At 51.1% G+C, this 21,565-nt stretch overlaps 1 protein-coding gene across 2 annotated transcripts in view; it reads left to right on the top strand.

Moving 5' to 3' along the window:
* ACSS2 (acyl-CoA synthetase short chain family member 2) overlaps positions 1–21,565 on the top strand; it is a 948,517-nt gene that overhangs the window by 317,878 nt on the left and 609,074 nt on the right. For both annotated transcript variants that reach the window (XM_069652109.1, XM_069652108.1), the window contains exon 4: positions 12,242–12,345. In XM_069652109.1, the coding sequence (XP_069508210.1) occupies positions 12,242–12,345 (104 nt within the window). The remainder of the gene's footprint in view (positions 1–12,241; positions 12,346–21,565) is intronic.

Below are 21,565 nucleotides of genomic sequence, written 5' to 3'. Positions count from 1 at the left end.
CGGGACTTCCGTTGTAGGGTACACTTTTCTTTTATTTCCTTCGTCTTTCTGTATAAGCCTTGGGGGACACCCCGAATGCCATTTTACCATACATGGTGGGCGGTATAATGGCATTCGCCATTTTTTTCCTGACATTTTAGGACATTACCTTGTCAAAGCTATGAGCTGGGGACCGGCGCAAGAAAGCGAGAAGCCATTGCTGTGCCTGTGGCAAATGTTGCAGAGTAACCAGTATAGATTGATAACTGGAATGCTTTGTTCAGCTGAGGCAGCATACTGTGTGGGCCAGTGATACAATGTGTCCCTGTGTTTACTTTCTAACAGGAAGTCGACTCGGCTGACCAACGTCAGAATTCCAGTCATCATTTGATTCTTGTTCTGCAATGGCAGAAATTAATTCTAAAATGGCTCCCCACAGTAATCACTCTGGGTGCTCTGTGTGGGGAACTAATTTACATGTTTACACATAGTATATTGCTATTATCCAAAATGCCACTTCTGACTATTTTAAGTTTATTTTTCAGAATTGTAAAAATTAGGCTTATGTTATTTTTTCAGCACCTTTACAGGCCGATTCATAGAATTAATGTGCACTGAAAATTTCGGCGCAAGCGTGCGAAAACGTGCAATTCGCAGTGAAAGAGCTAAAATTGCAGTGCAAGTGCGAATATCGCAGGGAAACCAGTGCACATCTATTCATGGAAGTCTGTGCGCGAGTAAAATCAGGGATGTGCGCTGAACAAGTGCACGCCGGCGCACATGTCATCTAACGGCGTGCGCTAAGGCCATGGCGAAAGCGCACATAGCGCGGCGGACATAACAAAAGTAGGCGGAACACAGTGCGTAACACTCAGAATGGGGAACAACTCGTGAAAATGTGGGCGTCACGGGGGAAGTACAGGAGGCAAGTGTGCGGAACGCCCACACGCTCGCCTACAACACGTATTCATGGAATCGAATAGGGCACACCAGCGCACGGGCAAAGACGCGCACAGACCCAAACCCGTCCGCCACACACGCCAGGCGGTAGCGTCCCTGCGCTGGAAAAAAATGTGCACCAAAATGTGCGCTAACACAAAGCACGGATATACAGCTTTGATGAATGTCCCATACTGTGGCCCCCTAGGACAAATGACGTGCAAAGGGGTATGCGACAAACAGCGACACCCGCTGTGTGAAAAATAGCGTGTGCGTGTATTTCGGGTGTGCGCGGGAAGTTTTACACGCCATCGGGCCTCGGGGAGCGGGGTACGTGTATTCCAGGGGTGCGTGGGAAGTTTCACACGTGATCGGGCCTGGGTGAGCGGGGTACGTGTACCACTGCGGTGCACGGGAAGTGTCACACGCGATTGGCCTGGGTACGTGTATTTCAGGGGTTCGCGTGAAGTTTCACACGCGATTGGGCCTGGCCGAACGGGGTACGTGTATTACTGGGGTGCGCGGGAAGTTTCACACGCTCGCCTACAACACGTATTCATGGAATCGAACGTGGCTAAGGCATGCGCCCAAAAAGACGGGCCAATCCGGAAACACATACGCCAGCAGAAAGCAGGCGTACGTCGACCCGCGCATCATAAAAGTGCACGCAAACAAGCTCAGACGCCAGGATGAATATACCATTCCTAGCAGCAGTGGCCGTGGGATACCGCAGGAGGAGGAGGAGGATAGTCAGGGCCCGAATTTTTACACCCAGAACCAGCCTTTTTGGGATGCCTGATGACCACGTGTATGGGAGGTACAGGTTTACACCTCACATAATACTCGACCTGGTCAGTGAGTGGGAGGATGACCTCACATCACCCACCCTGTGCGCCCAAGCACTCAGCCCCCTGGAGAAGGTCCTTAATGTACTGCACTTCTTGCTGCACTTCTTGGCCACTGGATCATTTCAGCGGACAAGTGCCATAGTGGGGGGGGGGGTGTCACAGGCCACACAGTCACGCTGCCTACACCAGGTCTTGGCCATCATCACTACACGCCCATCAGTCCGAAGGCACATATACCTGCCCAGAACACCTGCAGAAAGGCAGGATGCCACCCAGGATTTCTACGGGGTGGCACAATTCCCCAAAGTGCTAGGTGCCATTGATTGCACCCATGTGGCTCTACGTCCCCCCAGGGCATCTGAGCACATCTATAGAAACCGCACACACTGGCATTCCATCAACGTCCAGGTAGTATGTGATGCCAAGGGAATCATCACCTCAGTATATGCCAATTATCCAGGGTCCACCCACGACAGTTTCATTTACAGAATGTCAACCCTAAACCGAGACCTAGAAGCTTGGCGGCATGGCGATACATGGCTGCTTGGTGAGTATAAATGCCACTGCACATGCATGCATGTCAGATACTGAGTAATGTCACAACCCCGCTAATGATACCCATCACCACCTCCCCAGGGGACAGTGCCTACCCTCTGAGCACCCACATGACGCCAATTCAGAACCCCACCACGCCACCCCAGGTAAGATACAACACAGCCCACATTGCAACCCGGGGCATAGTGGAGCGCACATTCGGAGTGCTCAAGTCGTGCTTTCGCTCCATTGACCGTTCTGGCAGGCAGCTGTTATACGCTCCCCCAGTAGTGTGCAGGATCATAGTGGCAGCATGTGTCCTGCACAACGTTGCAACACGCTGGGGCCTGGCCGTGGACATGGTGGTGCCCCCATATCCCCAACCACATGCACGCCCGCTGCGCATGGGAGGGAAAGGGCAGGGGGTGAGGCAGCCCGTACGCAGCTGGTGGATAATTACTTCACCTAAAATCACACTCCTGTGGAGTGCACACAGCCCTGGCACATACCAGCTGACTATCAATGATGATGAGTCAAGTGACAGTCAACTGTCACAACCATACCAGCCTGAGATTGTTCACCTGGAAGTGTTCCATTGTGTGCATCCCTACCTACACAAGCACCACCAATGCTGTGTCATCAAGAGACACACTTCTATGCTGCTAAAATCATTACCCCCTTGCAAGATACAACATGACAACAGTGCCATGTCAACCAACCACTCCCCAGCACCGCCACCCAACACACCATGGCATGTCATGCTATGTGAGAGCAAACAAAGGAATCCCCAAAACATGACGCAAGTGTCACAAAGTACAGTGTCCCGAATGGAAACTGGCCACACACAATATGCTCCCAATAATGTAGAAGTGACAACACACATGACCAAATACTTACCACACTACAATGCAGCTACCCAACCCCAAACATAGCATTCACATGACAGTACTAAGTTAAAGGATATGTAGTCTTACAACCTGGTGATGCTAGCACATCGACCACTTCCAACTGTACACTGTTGGTGCCACGCAAATCTCGAAGTGCACTGCTTACAACATGAACTCCATCTCCAAAGTAGATGGCCTTGTGAAGACATGAGGAATGAACCTGCAAATCAGGAGGGAGACATGGATGCACAAGCACACATCAATACACCATGCAGTGTACAATACTACAACAATATGCACTAGGAATGTATACACAGTATTGACTACAGACTGCCCACACATGTCATGGGAGTCCAAAGTCACTGTGTAAGTCACTGTGTAAGTCATTGTCACTTGGGCACACCCTTTTCAAGCCCATGGAAACGGGAAGCAGGAGGGGTGCGTGTCTCACGAACCCAAGCATCTAACCCAAACTCAGGACAAGCCTGCATGTGCCCAGCCGGAATACAGTGGATGCCCACGGGAGCCACACAAGGCAACACACTGTAACAAAAAATAAAAAATGGCCATCTCGGGGACAGGGGGGTGGGGGAGGCCATCCAGGAGGTCCGAGGACAGGGTGCAGACCAACAGCCACCTGTGTGGATGTTTTGCAAAAAAAAAAACACCTCCATGGGCTCATGGCCTGCACGGCTACGCTATCGTGAGAGATTCAGAATCGCTGTGGTCGCTCTAATCACTCTGTGCTGCTGCCGCCACAGGAGGCGATGGTGCTATGGGAGGCAGCCCACGCAAAGCCCTAGTCTGGTCCTCTATGGCAGCAAGCATGCGGGTGTGGAAGGTCTCATTCTGGAGGAATATGGTGCGGAGATCCCCATGCACCACCTGACGTGATGCCCGGACCTCCTCCCAAGTTGCCTGAATCTCTGCTGAGAGCGTACGTGTGACCCACTCCAGCAGCTGTTCTGTCCTCGTGACAGTGGAAGCCTCAAGGTCCACAAGAGTCTGCCTGAGGTGATGGACTTCTACCCTCAGGGCTTCCCTCTGGCCCTGGGACTCTAAAGAAATGGCTTCCCGCAGTGTCTCCAGGGCCGCCTGTCTGTCCCTGTTGGACGCCAACATGTCCTCCCTGAGTGATTGGCAAATGGAGTCTGTTGCCTGCTGTAGTTGCTCCATCTGCCTTTCTGGGGGGGACAATGGAAGTGGCCACCCTCTCCATTGCTTGAGCCATCATCTCAGATGATGCTGCCTGTTGGTTTGCCATACAGTATATGGATTGCTCCCATGCTGTATTGCCTGGTGGCGTACAGCCACCGCGTTGGCGGGCACCACACCTGTCTGGGGCAAGGCGAACTGTGCCTTGCTGTGTCGGCACTGCCTGAGGCTGCAGGACTGCATTCCCCCTCTGATCTGCTGGCCCAGGAACAGGATCAGATGTTGCGGAGTGTGGCGCTGCATCCGAAACCATCAAAGGCGGACCTACCAACACTGACATCCCCATAGTGGGCTGTACCCCTGGCGCAGGGGGGATCGTACAGAACAGAATCCCTTCCAGAAACACCTACCTGCGAAGCCACATAGGTCTCATCATCCGAATCAACACCTGAATAGAGGTCTGGGAAGGTGCACCCAGAGACACCCCTGGAGAGAACGGTCTGCAGCAAGAGTGGGTTCTCACCCACCACCAGACCCCATCCCCCACTGGTGCCCGGTCGTGCCTGAGATCCCTCCTGGGTCTGCACCATCTCCTCGCCCTCAATAGCATCAAGTGCGTCATCCCCTGCAAAAACATGAAAGACAAAAAATGGAAACCGGCATTAGCACCATGGCACACAATTAGGCCTGTTAAGCTACAGAACCAGTACTTGATTGACACATGTCCCACATGACTATAACCCTCCCATGCATGCACTGTCACTGATTTTGAAGGGGAGGAAAATGTCAGACACTGATGACACCAAGATGGAAGAGCAACACATTAGCTGCATGCTGGCTAGCAGTGCCATCACACATTGGCCTGTGAGTGACATGTCCAATCCACATACATGACACATGCCATCACACAGATGGCATGTACCATAGGCATGTCACATATTGTTTGACAATAGGGCTGAGAAATGCGTAGTGAAAGTGTGGGAATTGAAACAATCAGCCTGAATGAACACTGAAAAATACGGAACAATGTTGTTGCAAGATGCCACTTCAAGGGCAACTGGCGTGATGTTGCACAAAATGTCTACTGTGGGCAGAAGGGATACTGTAATAACCAAATCCAGGGACGCAGAATGTTTTGGATGAAGCACATGGGTGACCCAAACCACTCAGGCACACACACCCTCACCTGGCCCTCAATCAGAACCCCTCTCACACTCAACATACACATGGATCACACACACATGCATGTGCACTCACCGGACAATGCCTCGTAATCTGGCAGCTCTCCCACACCTTGGATCTGTTCCTCTGTGACATAGGTCCCAGCAACAGACTCATGTAGAGTGAGTTCAATGTCCTCTTGTGGAGACCCACCTCCAGTCACCAGAGTAGCGGCATGACTTGAGGCCAGCTTTTTCTTTGCCCTGCGCTTAAGGTCATTCCAGCGCTTGTAGCACTCACCAGCTGTGCACCTCACAAATCCAAGGGCACTTATGATGTCCGCGACGGTCTGCCAGTGTGCCTGACGTCGAGCAGGTGTGGTCTTTCACCCTGAAGTGATCAACATTTCGCTGTCATGTGCGGACACATACTGCACAAGTGCATCACGTTCGGCATCATTGAAGCTAGGCTTCCTTGGCGTGCCGGACTGCGTAGCCGTGTCTGGGGTATCAGGCTGTACTGGACAAGCACTCCTCCTCTTTCTTTTGGAAGGTGGTGGGGATCCTGAGTGGCCTACGCCGCTCTGACCACTAGGGGCAGGAGCACCGGTGGACTGGGTAGTTGGAGTGTGGGAATGCACACTGAGCATGGGACTTGGTGCAGGCATTGGCTGAAGTGTGACGTAGTCAGGGGGAATGTTAGCAAGATGGACTGGGACCAACACTGCCCTGGCTGGGAGAGTCAGAGCTGGGGTGGATGGAGCTGCAGCTGCCCCTGCAGCATCCCCACCCTGCCTACTCGGGGCAGCAGATGACATAGCTGCCCCTGATCCACGTGGCCTGGTGACACCAACTTGCACCGCCACACGTGGCCTAGACTTGGCGATCTGGAAGTCAGCCTAGGAGTCACCCTGTGCCAGGTCAGGTGCCACAATGGGCCGGTCCAGCAAGGGCTGAGTAGAGATGGTGTCAGCCACATTTCCCTCAACCATGGGGGGTGGGTATGGGTGTCCCTGACTGGTCCTCCACACATGGAGGGCTAGGGGTACCCTGCAAATCCCGGCCATGTCCCCTACCGCGCCCACCACGCCCACCTCTTGAGGCTCGGCCACCTTTGCCACCCTTACCGCTTGGTCGCCTCCCAACCATGGCACTGATGTTGTTGTGCGTATGGGAGTTGCAGTAAACTATTGTCCTGGGCAATTGGGGGTCAAAGGGGTAGGTTACTAGATGGAATTCGTACCCTAGTGCTCTAGCAAGGCTGTATGTGACCCCTGGGGAAAGATTACGGGTCACGCAACACAGAGGCACCCCAAAAACAGAAAATAACGTGCAAGCAACCCCTCGTAGACCACGTGCGTGGAAAAATGAACCTGCACTACGCTGTGGCACCCAGAAACACAAAAATGAAAATACGCGTGTTACACACAGCCTACAATGACCTCTGAAGGGGTACGCGACACACGGGGCAAGCACAGTTGGTAAATATGTGCGCGACTCACCGTCTGCCTGTAAAAAGAGCGTGAAAAATATGCGCGTGCGTGCGCGTTGGCAACACCCCCGCCAAAAGAAGAATTGTACGCTGTCTGAGGAGACAGGACAAAAGAAGAAGTGAACGCTGTTTGAGGAAACAGGCTCAACAGAAAATCAGAAAAAAGCTGTCAGAGGTAACATGGAGTACGAACTAGAAACGCTGTGAAGTAAATCGCGTGTGAACAGAGTGTACAGAATTCACCCATTCGCTCTCCACGAAAAGCACGTACAAGGAAATTACGTCCTACACGCACCTTTTGAGCCGGCCCACACGTCCAACGTCACTTCCGCGTATACACGCTAAGGCCCTATCCTCCAATTACTCGAGCTGACACTCGGACGTGCAGTTCTTGGACGTGTAACATGCACCCGGGTTCAAGGAAACGCCTGCGTGCGCACGTCACAGACGCGCTTACGCGCTACGGGCCTTTGGTCCAATGAAATCGCGTACACGTGCTGACGCGCTTACGTGCCAAGGGCCTTTCCTCGAATTACACGCTGACGTGCAAGATTTTCATGTGCCAAATCACTCCGTATCAAGCGGGCCACGCGTTCGCACACGGAAGACCACGCTCCTGCCCAGAAGGCCATTTTCCTGCCCCAAAGATCCCCGAGCACGCTCCCATCAGCCATCTGCTGCTGCCTGTCTGCCTGCTGCCCACGTGCCCTGCTATTTGGTGCCTGCACGTCAGCCATCTGCAGGGGTCCAGTTGCTGTGTCCACCCCTGCTGGAAGAGAAGACTCCCGACTGGGATTCCATCGCTCCACAGCCCAGCCCCAGGACCCAGTTGCCCACCAACTCCTGCCTCTGGGGTTGCCATGTCGGGCACATCTCCAGCTGGCACCACTGGCAACCCCCAGCCAGAGAGGCAGAGGGCCACCAGCTTCACTGCCACCGAAGTTGGTGTCCTGGTGGAGCATGTCCTGGGGCATTATGATGCCCTCTTCGGAACATCATGCGCCAACAAGGAAGGACGGGAGAGTATCTGGGACGACGTAGTGGTTGCCATCAACGCGGAGGGGGTGGCAACCCGCGACATCAAGCACGTCAAGAAGCGCTGGGAGGACTTCAGGTCCAGGACCCTCCACAAGGCCCAGCGCCTCGCGGAGGGGGGCCGGGCACACATTAGTACCATCCAGATGAGGGTCCTGGAACGCGTAGGCCCAGCGCTCCATGCCCAGATCCTTCGGAAGCAGACCCGTCTGGAGTTGAGCAGTAAGTGGCCAAGCATTGCTGTATGAGACAGGGCATGTTGCAGTGTGCTGGTAGTCTGATGCTTGCCTGTATGTGTGACATAGGCCATGTATGGATGTGTGTGTGCAGGGACATCATGGTCATGCATGTGAGACCAGTTATGTGTGAACCACATGGTTCATGTGTTTTAATGCAACATGGGGAGCTCTATGTGGAATGCACACATGAAAGCATGGCTGTCTCTGTTCCTGGACATGGAGGGGGGGTAAGGAATGGGTGATGGTGTCATGTACATGTATGGTGCACATGTGTGTGTGCGCCTGAGAAGTGTGTGTGTGACTTTGAAACGCCATGGATGCATGTGACTTTGAAGGCAACATCTTGGTTTACAGGGGCCCTTCTACATGGATGTTGATGTTGATTGCAGACGCCAGGACTGTTTCTGCATGTGTGTTGTGTGCATTCACCCATGTGTTGTGGAATGACAGGATGGAAGTGACATTTGACAGTGCCACTCATGTGTTATTGCTTCCTGTCTAGGGTATTTTGTACTGTACCCTGATGCTTGTGTTCTATGTCTCCCTCTACGCAGCGTCAAGTGAAGAAGAGGGCGGAGACGGCGCTGTGGTGCCAAACGGCGGGGATGCCTCCACTGGGCGGCGACGCAAGGCCCAGCCACCCTCCCAGGAATTACCATCATCCGGGAGCGAGGGTGCTGGTGCTGCGTCTGCCACAACGGCTGTGGCGGAAGGGCCGGGTGAGCCCCCACAGGGGCTTCCAATGGCGGAAGACGGTGTGGAGACATCCAGGTTGGTGGTCTCCAGAGAGGAGGAGGAGCCCGCTACTGAGCCGCACATGGGGCCTGGTGGGGGTAGTACCACTGGTGCAAGTGGTGCAGTCCAGGGCCAGGGTCAGGAGGCAGCACAGGTCCCCGCGGAGGGGCCTGTGCATGTCGCTGTCCTTGACCCTGTGACTGCACCATCATGCACCAGCAGGGAGGCCCCGTCCCAGGCCCGTCCGTAGGTAGGGGAGAGTGCCATATCACCTGCCTCTCCACTACCTATGGGCGAGGGGTCCCGCGACCGTATGGGGTCCGTCCTGGTGGGTGTCGCGTTGCGCACGCGTGTCATTCGTGATGACGTGCGTTCTTCCTGGGCGGAGAACGCACGCCATCACGAAGAGCAGCGTCGTGACATGGCACTGCTGGGGGGGGGGGGCGCCTACATGTGACGCGCACTCTGGCGGACCTCTCCTCCTCTGTGGAGGCTATGCGCCGGTCATTCTCCACATCGTCTTCCAGCCCAGATTCCACCAGGGCCCCCTGTGGACCTGGCCTGACCAACACAGCCAGCTTGGTGGAGATCCCATCCCTGCCACAGTCGGGAGTTGGCGGTCCAGCAGGGGTGGACACCACAACTGGAGACCAGCAGATGGAGGATGTGCAGGAACCATCGGACAGGGCACATGGACAGCAGCAGCAGCAGGAGCAGGCTGTAGGTGGGATCCATGATGGCTCGGGGCCATCAACATCGGAGGGGCAGGCATCGGCCGGAGGGCAGGAGGACCCTGGACGGGAAGTGTCTTCCGTGTGGCAGCGGTTGGGCCATGCGATAGATGCGGAGCGGCAGCGGGCGGAAGAGGCACGGTTCACAATGGTCAGGGCGGAGAACTCCATGCGTAGGGCCCTGAGGCGGGCTGAGTGCCTCGAGGCCATTCGCAGGGACCTGGAGTTCCAGATGTCATCGTCCCTGCGAACCCTCGGGGCCATGAAAGAGGACCGCCTCCAGGACATCGAGCAGGAGTTCAATGATGCCCTGGCCCGGAACATCAACATGTGAGCCGTTGGACTTGCCCGCTGCCCTTGTAAATAGTTAGTTAGTATTCGGTTTCCTTTGGTTTTTTCTTTATTTTGGACCGCTTGGACAATGGACCACTTTTTTGTATATGTTTTTTTTTAATTAGGTAGTAGTTTTTGGTAGGTTTCATTTCTTAAGTTGGGCTCATGGACCCTGGATTCTTCTTCTATTGTACATAGTTTTACATTGGATTCATCTTTTTTGATATTTTTTTTGTGTTCACCATGGAGCAATGGTTTTAACTTTTTATTTTCCCTTGGATTTGATTTTTTGAACTGTGACTTTGGACAACATTTCTTTTTGGATTTCTTTTTCTTGTGTTTTCTTGATTTTCATGATTTATCGGACATGGACCATTTATTTTGTTATTCCCATTGTTGTGTGTTTAATTTGATTTACGTTCATGTTATCTTTAATATATATTTTTTTATGCTTCCATTTGTGGTATCATCTCATTGGTTTCATGCAAGTCATGATATGGGTTTTGACATTCACTTGCACCCATTGTGTGTGTGTGACGGACATGTGTTCATTTACATACTTGCCATTGGGGTTGTATCATGTAATTTGCATTTCTATGTGGGTGGATGCAATACTTGGGTGGGTCTTTGGCATGTGGAGGCTGGCCATAAGGGCCAGGGATCTAGATTGTGATGACGTGTTGGCTGGGGGACATGTGTCGGGGCCTGCTGGCAGGTGCCCCGCACTGCTGGGGGTGCAGGGGACATGTGTGGGGCCTGTTGGCAGGTGCCCCTTAGTGCTGGGGGGTGGGGGTGCAAGGGGACATGAGTGGGACATGAGTGGGGGCCTGCTGGCAGGTGCCCTGCACTGCTGGGGGGTGGGTGTGCAAGGGGACGTGAGTGGGGGCCTGCTGGCAGGTGCCCCTCAGTGCTGGGGTGTGGGGGTGCAAGGTGACATGAGTGGGGGCCTGCTGCCAGGTGCCCCGCACTGCTGGGGGGTGGGTGTGCAAGGGGACATGAGTGGGGGCCTGCTGGCAGGTGCCCCGCACTGCTGGGGGGTGGGTGTGCAAGGGGACATGGGTGGGGGCCTGCTGGCAGGTGCCCCATGACTGCTGGGGGGTGGGAGTGCAGGGGGACATGAGTGGGATCACTAGTAATGCGTTGGTGATCACTAGTGCAAGGTGACATGTGGCTTGGCTGGGGGGGCATGCCCATGGTGGATGGGCTGCCTGCGGGACATGACCAGGGGTGCAGCGTAGTCCCCTGTGGTGTGGTCTGCCTGCAGGGGCCGTGGAGGGTGTAGAGAGAACACCTGGGAGGACCCACACTGCCAATTCACGTGTAGGATTCCCCTGCACCCCTGAAATACACGTACCCCACTCGCACAGGGCCTATTGCGTGTGAAACTTGCCCGTACCCCAGTAATACACGTACCCTGCTGAAATCGCGTGTGGACCTTCCCGCGCACCCCAGTAATACACTTACCCTGCTGAAATCGCTTGTGGAACTTCCCGCGCACCCCTGTAATACACGTACCCTGCTGGAATCGCGTGTAAAACTTCCCCACACCCCTGCAATACTTGTACCCTGCTGAAATTGCGTGTGGAACTTCCCGCGCACCCCTGTAATACACGTACCCTGCTGGAATCGCGTGTTAAACTTCCCCACACCCCAGAAATACACGTGCACTGCTGAAATTGCGTGTGGAATTTCCCCACATCCCAGAAATACACGTACCCTGCTGAAATCGCGTGTGGAACTTCCCGCGCACCCCAGTAATACACGTTCCCCGCTCGGAGTTTGCTGTTTGCCAGCCCTGTATACTGGTCCAGGGTCAGCGCAGCCCTTTGCGCTGAATTGGGAATTTTGATGGCTTTTCCTTGAGCGAGGGCGTTCTTGGGGGCGTAACTGGCGCTGCTGCAGGGTCGCTGCGCCACTCTGCGCCACGGCTGGTTCTGGAGGCTAAAATCCATGAATACGCTGTGCGCGGATATTGATTTTTGCGCACGCGGCTGGCACAGACATTCGCAAGCGCACACTGTGCGCCAGCCGCGTGCGCCACTTTTGTGCGAAATTCTATGAATTACCCTGTTAATGTTTACATGCTTTGCTGAAATAGAAGCTGCTTTCTTAATTTAAATACTTGTGGTTAAGTAGCAGAACTGAAGTCACAATGTTTTTTTTTTTTTCCACAGGCGTGAAGAAAGGAGATAAAGTTTCTATCTACATGCCCATGATCATTGAGCTGGTAGTAGCTATGCTGGCCTGCGCCAGGATTGGAGCCATTCATTCTATCGTGGTAAGAATGTCAACTTTTGAGAAAATGTGCAACTCCACAGGGCTCATTTGTTTGGACCTTTTCACTACTAGAGTTTGCTAAAAAAAAAATTAAAAAATCCCAGTAGCAAATATGACTATTCTGGTTACAATATATGTTGTGTTGAGTGAAAAAAGGCAGTCGTTGCACAGAGGCAATCGCTAATGTGTACACTTGCTGAAGGTGCACATTTTCCACTTGTACAAAAAAGCTAAAATATATACACGCAATATACACACGCGGCAGACGCTTGCAGCAGTCGAATCAATAGGAATCCAATGATTTTTCTATCAGCATGAACATGACATGCTGGTGGGAAAACATTCGGTTTTGTCAAGCGGAGTGGCAGTGAGAGGCTTAAAATGGTGATGGTGATCCCATTCGGTGCCACCATTCCCCCTACTAAATTGACCAAAATCTCCTGGATTGCAAAAAGTGGTATTAAGCCAGCTGTAACACTTTTACACATGGTTTTAACCCCACTTTTTGCACTCTAGGGACTTTTAATATGAACATCAAAGGGACTACTTATTAGAGTAAATTAAACCAAGTTTTGTTTGCAATTCTTTAAATGTGCCCCCTTTTGGATCTGGAGTGTTCACAATACTTCATTGAAGCTTTCTTGCAGGTTAAAGACGTCCTAGGGATAAACAGTCTAAATCATTGTTTTGGTGTTGATCCTAAGAAGAAGCATTATCGTGTGATGGGTCCATAGCAGGGCCGAGGGAATTGTCTTTTTTTAGTTCTGAACCGAATCCTGGAAGGATTTTTTTTTTAACTGAGGAAACAAAAGAAACTGCACCGCCAATTATTAATGCTTTATGTTATTAGTGCTTTAAATCATGCCTATTGTCGGACTCCTCTCAATTCTAAGTGTTGGACTGGGAAGCAAACGCGTGTTGCACGTCATAATCTTGTTCCCACGGTGAGTGCGCTGCCCCTCAAGCTATAGCCTTGCAGACATAGACTCCTTAATTGCCCTTTTCAGCAAACAATTGAAACTTCTTCACCAACAAGCTGCGAGTCTTTGCCTGCGAATGTACATCTGCATTCATATACCCGTGTTTATGCATGAAATATTCTTGTGCCCTATTGCAGCATTTGCAGTCACCACATGACAGAAGTAGCTACAGATTCATGCACACATTTTCCCTTCAAATACCCAGAGCGTTTGCTCTACCCATGACAACATGAAGTAGTTTGCAAGACGCATAGTAGTCAACCATGAGAATATCGCAGTATATAAAACAACCCGAATCAATGTCTGTGTCATATTGAATTTTGCAATGTGTTTGGTAGGCCATCTCAAAGTAGAGCGGAGGGAGGGAGGAATGGGGAAAAGGAGACGGAGTGGGAGCATCAATGAGGCGGCAACAGCATGGCATAAAGGAAGCCATAGTATGACTGTTCAGGAATTTGAAACCCCACTCTTGAACATTCCAGACTTCTAGCTGTGCATAAAGCTAAACCCCTCCTTCCGTTCGGCTTCTTTCTTTTTTATCCTACTCGCCTTCCCCATCTCGTCTCTGTGTGCCCTTCTCTTTTCACTCCCCTTCCCTCTTCCTATTATCCTTTCCTTTCCTGTGCTTTTTCCTTTCCTTTCCTTCTTTCGTTTTTTCCTTTCCTTTCCTTTTTTCCTTTTTTCCCTTTTTCCCTTCCTTTCCTTTTTTCCCTTTTTCCTTCCCTTCCCTTCCCTTTCCTAATTTAATATTTTGGCATGTCAGCCTTTTTATAGTAAGTTTGAGCTCAGTTTTTGGTCGTTACAGAGTATGTATCTGATGCGGTAATTTTTGCGCTGCCTGCCATTCTGCACTTTTTGTTTTTGGATTGATTTGATATTACAATGGAAATCGATCCCAATGCAAATTGATCATGCAAAGGAGGCACTTCACTGAGCAGTCTATTCCATATCACCAGACACATTTTCCAGTGGTTATGGCTTCTGTTAATGATAAGTTGAGGTTCTTTATTAGTTTTGGGCTTCCCTCTACCGAATTTGGTTGCCCCCATCCAAGAATCACACATCTTTTAAATCCCTGGTGAATGAGTGATGTTTTCTTTCTTAAAGTCAGCGTCAGTGAGTGTGCTTTCTTAAAGTCAGCGTCAGGGTCGGATTGGCCTTTCGGCCCGTGGCCAGGCCGAAATCGTCCCTGAGGAGTGGGGCCGGTTTCTGGCCATGCCTGGACCGGTTTGGGGAAAAAAAAGTGAAAAAAAATATATTTTCTTTCACATTTCCTTTTTTTTTTTTCAAAAAGCCTTTCATCCTTCTTAGGTCGATAAATGAGTACCAACAAAGGTTGGGTGATATTTTATGCATATTTGTTCTATAAAAAAAGTGCTTAAACGTAAGTGCAATACAATAACATATTATCATTTGGCCTTGGACGTCTGCTTGAATTCACAGTAATTTAGTGTCCTTAGGCACAATGCTATTTGATGCCATTTCCTGTTTTGTAAAGGGGTGAAAGTTCGTGTTTCATCGTTTCCCGGGATGTCACTTTGGGGTGGGGTCAAATCACATAGCTTCAGTGACGTCATCAGAAGTTAAGGGTCGTGAGGCGAGGGGTGGGCCACTTTTTTGAGGCGATGGGTGGGCCACTTTCTTTTGGGTGACCGGGCCTATTTCTTGTCCCAATATGACTTTGGTCAGCGTCAGATATGTTACCACCCAAATACAATGGGCCTATGAATGGACCGTAAGCCAGGTCATGGTAAGGATGTGGCCAATTAAGCCATCCTTGGATTAACAATATTTCATAGCCTGGGCCCATTACTATTCAGAGCCCTTGACCTCAACCGCCATGCCTGGGAGAGGTAAGACGCCACAAAGTATACAATGTTGATATTCTGGGAATAGGGAAATAATGATAGAGCATCCCCTGTTCTACTAATACCATAAGTGTTTTTAGGTATTTATTCCTCAAACCACCATACTTCTCACAAAAAAACAGGACATGGCATAGGGTCTCTTTGGCTTGGCCACAGGCCTGCCAGTTGTCATTTCTCTCTACTTCCCATTTGCTTTTACGGTAGGCCAGGTTAAGTTGGCCCAACCTAAACATCATGTACAGATATCTAGCATAGGGGTTCTAACCACGCCCAGATAGTTTTCAAACCACAGGCACAATTTGCATTCGAAATTATAATCTCCAGTAACCAGGTTACCACAGGCATTAATCATATCTACTGTGGAGGTCTCCCTCAACATACTCTTTCAACTTTTAGCGGTACCTAATGGTATGTCTAATGGGTTTGTCCAATAGGATTCCAAATGAAGGCTAGTCCGGTACACTTTAACATATACAAACCAGGGCAAGGAACGGCCACCCTCTGAATCCAGCAGATGTGAAATAGTATTGCAGTACACCATGAGCTCTGGAGTGGTCCATGCCTTAATCCAATACAGGACAGGCCTAAGGGCAATGTCAGCACCTATTGCATTGAGCCCAAGTTCTATTGGTGTGCCCAGACATGGGGGTGGTAGGCTGAGCAACCGCTTAAAGAAACCTCTCTCTACCACGTCTTCCAGCTTTTACCTGGGGCATGGCCCCAGATCTCGCCTCCATACAGTGCTGCAGCCTCCGCTTGGCAGTATATATGGTCAGGGCGGGTGAAAAAGCCCCCCATCCATGTGCTAGAAAAAATCTCCAGACTGCGCCACTATATTTGTCCAAAAGCTCACATGATTTAGATAACCGTGGGGTCCAGCTGCCCCTATCCTGCAATCTTACACCAAGATAGTCCAAGCTACGTACTTGCTCCCAAGGGGCACCATTGATGTGGAGTTGATTTTTGGACATTTTTTAAATTTTGGCAAGAAGATCATAACCTTGGTTTTCACAATATTAACCTCCATATGTAGATCAGTACACTTTTTAACAAAGGCTCCCAGGGTGACTTTCAAACCTTAGACAGATGTGGATAAAAAGACAGCATTGTCTGCAAAAAGGAGTATGGGAATAGATTCCAACCTTAGTTTAGGCTGATCAAGGCTGCTTTGCCTAACAAGGCATACAACTACATCAATGTATAGGAGAAATGAAAGTGGGGACACACCCCTGCCTCACTCCTCTTGTTACCGTGAAGGGTTCAGTTAGTTCACCACCTAACCCCAGCGTACCCTTGCTTTGTTATTTGAGGACAAATGTGCTATGATCTGGAGGAGGCTTTCCGGTATCCCTCTTTTGGCCATGAATTACCATAGCTTATCCCGTGGAACGCAGTCAAACGCGGTCCTGAGGTCCACGAACACTGAATACAGATTCATGCTCCTCAGGGTTGTGTATTTCTGTGTGATCAGGCTCAGGCGGAACACCTGGTCTGTGGTATTTAACTTAGCACAGAATCCTGCCTGTAAGTAGTCAATAAGGCCCTCCTGGACCACCCATGCCTGAAGACGTTCATAAATAATTCTAGTGAAAATCTTCCTTACCACATCTAAAAGGGATATGGGCCTAAAATTGGCTTGGTCCTCCCTTCCTCCTTTTTATATATTGGTATTATTCTGGCTTTCTGCCAAGAAATGGAGGTAGGAACCAATTATTCCTTGATGCCTTTCAATTCAATTCCAAACTCATCGATTTTTATCCTGATCACTTTCTCCAGTGCGCCACATAACATTGTCAGTGTGCAGAGTCATCCCTCAATTTCCCCAGGGTATCCTCTACATTCTCCTTCTCTCTAGGTCTTCTTCCGTTCACTGTGCCTGTTTGTGTGCCTCTACTAATCCCCTTACTTCCAGTCCGACCTGTCAAAGGGCGGGTAGATTGTTTATTAGGTCCCGTTTCCTTTTTAATAGGTCTGACTGGGGCCACTTCCTCTCTTCCACCACCATCCTGGAATTCCATGTCACTCAGCACTTGGTATCAATTAGATATGGGTACCGCTATTAGAGCAGGTTTTTCCAGTGCCGTGGATTGAGCATCCACCACCAACTATTTGGGGGTGTCAAGTTCCTTAGATGTACATGGAAGACTACCCAAAGCTATTAGATCACCTCCCTTGGGATGTTGTTCAATGATCTGAACCCTGTTGGACCTACTCATCTCTGGTTGTAGAGCATAATTCCGTCCTTCTTGCCCCACGTATTTCCCTATCTCAAATGTGCCCATGGGGTTCTTGCATTTCTCATCCCTCCTAGTCGTGGACAGTTGTGACAGGAATTACACTTGCAGAGAGGATTTCAGCCGTCAATCCCAGACACCCATGGCTTTCATGGGGGCCAGCACATCATGTTTTTTGCACTTCGGGCCTCCGAGACTCTATAATAAATCCTCAGTTTCTACTATGAGGATGGGTTCAAACAGTTTATAGACCTTCTTGATCCCTTAACTCGGAGAGATGGGCTGTGCTGCTTTCCTTTTCATCGTTGTGGATGCATAAAAATAATATAACTACTATAAAATATCTATTAAAATACTATAAAATATTATAAAAAGTAAAAGAAATTCACAAAAATGCACCAGTCATACAATGCAATTCTTAATACGGTTTACAGTATGATATAGTGTGACACAGTAAGAACCAATAAAATGTAAACCACGATAAAAAAAACCTCAGCAAAAAGGCTGTTAAAATGTATGTATAAGCCCTGCAGTGCCTCAGGATTCAGTTCAGCTTTGCTCGGCGTGATGTCCAACGCATCAAATAGACATCTTATTACACAATAAATACAAGCTGTGAGCCTAGCTGGTCACAGAGAAATCCCCTCTATAGGGTTTCCCAGTTGACCCAAGATCGGAGTACAGTCCTCAAGGAGGCAGGGGAGGCACGCTCGACAGCTCAAGGAGCGTGCTTATTCCGAGGCCCCCCTACCCTAGCCAGATCAAATAAGCAAGGTACTTGGGCTCTGAGCTCCTGAGTTCACCCAAGCGATCATTTGGGATAGTAGATGGATAACTGTTACCGTTGTAACAGAGGATCCTCTGCAGTGTTTCCAGTCAGGATGATATGGTGTATCCCGGAAGCTTCTGCAAGCTCCACTGCCCCCGTAGCTTACAGCAGTAGGGAAAAAGGATTTAGAAGCTGTACTGCCCAACACCACCACAATTATAAATCCCCTTTTCCTCGTTCTCGTCCTCAACCACAAGTCCCGGTTGGCAGCAGTTAATGGGGCAGCCTATGTGTGAGAGCACTGTTAGCTTTTCGATTGCTCTGTATTTAAGATCCCAGCCATTGCAGAGAGAAAAGCTGCTTATAAGGTTAGCGTGGGCAGGGATTAGCCCAACAGCTCTATGGCTACTCGCTAAAGGCAGTTCCTTCGGGTGAGCCCATATTAAATTATCTAGCACTCCCCCCTGTGTCATTCACTAATGGAGTCCACTCTTAAAAAACGTACCCACGCTACATGGGCAATAAAGTAACATTTGCTAGGGGGGCGGCAGTGTCAATTAGCAAAACACTCTTATGTGAGTTACCTTACACGGTCTGTAGTGCCACCAGCCCAACAGTACTGCAGCATCCTTTGCAGCAGCGGGCTTTGCCGCAAGGGCTGCCCGGTAGAGCTTATAAACCTGCTTTCCTACTTCCTGGAGTGAGGTCTTCCAGCTTGGGAAAGTGGCAGTGCACAGGTGCAAAAATAGCAGGGCGCTTTTCAAGAAATTTGGTAAGATTAGCAGCAGAGGTGCATTTCCAAGGGGAAAAATGGACGGCCCACAGTACATCCCAACAGTACTGCAGCACCCTTTGCTTTCATAAATCCAGTTATAATCCTGTGGATAGGCATTCTTGTGTTCATTCTTTTGCAGGGGGTCTGGGGTCACCTTCGAGACCAATAAATTACTGGCAAACACCTTTCACTGGGGTGGTCATCCCAGAGGCCTATTGCGTGTTTGAGCTGAAACCTTTGAACAGTACTGTAATTAAGAGTTTAATTTCCAAAATATTCCAGCCACTTTAACTGGCGTGGTACTCACTCCTATTATACTTTCCTGAGGCTTGGAGCGATGGTATGCTTCTCCAGCATGGGGTTTGGCATGGATTCACATGCTCATGAATATTCCCTGTCCTCAGGCTGGGAATCCTCAGTAAAGAAAAAAACAGTTTCAGTTTTGTTTCTGAACTGTCTTCCTACTTCTACTAACCAATCACTGGTCTTTGGGTCATACTGCCCCCAGCCAATGACGGCCCTCTACCTAAGCCCCTCCTCTGGCAGCCATCTTCAGATTTTTACCGCACGTTCAAGTGTTGGGAGTCCTCGTGCTTTAGCTCTCGAGCTTTTACTGCGTTTTGCCTTTTTCCTAAGAGTTTTCTCTTATTTTTCGGTCAATTTGAGCCTCAAGATCCACCTATTCTTCTTCCGATCAACGGGGACCCATTTCGGAATTTTTTTACACCCCTCAAGGGCGAATTTTCATTGAGTTTCTCTACTTGGAGGATTCCAGAAGATCTTTGAGGCCTACCCCGCGTGGACATGGTCCAGGACAAAGGAGACACAACGCCTACTGAGTCCAAGCTGTTTGGGAACTGCCCTGGATGTGGATTGCAGAACGTCTTTAAGGAGGATGAGCACTCCCGGTGCCTCTACTGTCTTCATAACGACAAGTCTCACGTGGAGGAGGACTGCGCGTTCTGTAAGAAAATGTCTGCCCGGACATTGAAGGACCGTCAGACTCCACTCACTAACAGGCTGGAAGGGAAGAGCCCAGAAGAACGTGAGAAGTAGTCCGAGCGGTCTTCTAATACCTTTGAGGGTGCTCCGGCGACGGGGGTCCAACAAAAGGCAAAGCACTGCTAGTCCGCGGGCACCAGGAGCGCCGTTGGTTCGGGCTCCTCGGCTGCAAGGCAGGACGCAATGTCCCCCACGCCATCAACCACGAGCTAACGCTCTGGCTCTGGGGAAAAGAAAGTCAGAGAACCTGGGTAAGCTACGGGAGAAGCCCCGGTCGATCCCGATGGAGAAAACCAGGGGAGGCAGTGGGGGTGAGGCGGTGACCCTCCCCCTAAGGTGAAGGCCCCAGACGCGGCCAAGGTCGTGAAGGCCCTGATTCACCGGGTGAAGGCCTCGATTGAAAGAGTCGTGTCGGCCATGGTGGTGAAGCCTGTAGAGGCTTCCCCAGTGGAATCGACTTCTGGCGCCTAGAGTTTCCCTGCCACCCTAGAAGGAATCATCTTTTCAACCTATCGAGAAGACCCCCGTAAAACCCTGGGACGAGAAAGAGGGGGGCACGGTAGCCATAACGGACACAGATACCACCTCTGAAGATGAGCTGACTGGCGTCAAAAAGATCCTGGACAAGAAGTTTGAGGAAGTCCGGTCCTACGGGAGGGATCCCGACGAGGCGGACGTAGAGAGCAACGGTGGAGCCGACAGGGAGCTGCGGGCCGTGGAGGAGACAGAGGATCCCACGCCCCAGCCATCGCTCCCGTCGCAACCAATGCCTATGCCACAGGACAACACAAGAGTGATCTTGATGGCTATCCAGAAGTACCGGGTCCCAGATTCCGCCCCAATGTGCCTCGGAGCTCAGCCGTCCCCGGATTCAGTGGTCTCCCCGGCGGCCAAGAAGAAATCGGCGGGGGCGACGGCATCCACTTCCACTTCCCCACCGGACGGCGAGGGGAAGAAGCTGGACGCCATGGGACGACGAGTCATCTCGTCGGCGGCGACGATCATCAAGGCGGCCACCGCCCTCGAGATCGCGGTATGGTAAGACAGGGAGCTGTGGTTCAAGATCGCTCCCCTTCTAGATTTCCTGCCAGACGACAAGAGGGCAGAGGCCCTTGAAATACTACAGGAAGACGACGTGGTGTTGGACCACGCCATCACGGTGGCCACGGACATCGCCGACACATGTTTTCGCCAGACGGGAAACAGCGTTTGCCTCCACCGGCGTGGGTGGCTCCAGGCCACCGACTTCCATCAGGACGTTCAGACCAGGGTACTGGACATGCCCTTCGACGGGAACAACCTGTTCGGCAAGGCAGTAGATGAGTCACTGCAGGCCATCAAGGCAGACACCGAGACGGCCCGGGCCTTGGGTTCTCTCCATCAACGACGGCCGTCCTTTCGGACCCCCGGAGGCAGGTCTCAAGGTGCCACCAAAGGATTTGGTGGCGGTTCCGCGTCGTACCGCCAAGCGGCCCGCTCATCATCACAGGAGTCCTACAGAGGCCGCAGCAAGGCCAAGGAGGCCAAAGCGGCAAGGCCTCAGCGAAGCAAGATTGAACCAGCCGTGATGTCGGGCCCCCACCCGAGCACCCC

This window comes from Ambystoma mexicanum, chromosome 3p (genome assembly GCF_040938575.1).
Source record: "Ambystoma mexicanum isolate Mex_15411 chromosome 3p, UKY_AmexF1_1, whole genome shotgun sequence".
Classification (NCBI taxonomy): Eukaryota; Metazoa; Chordata; class Amphibia; order Caudata; family Ambystomatidae; genus Ambystoma; species Ambystoma mexicanum.
Note: the sequence above shows the minus strand (reverse complement) of the source record. Positions and strands in the feature narration are given on the sequence as shown.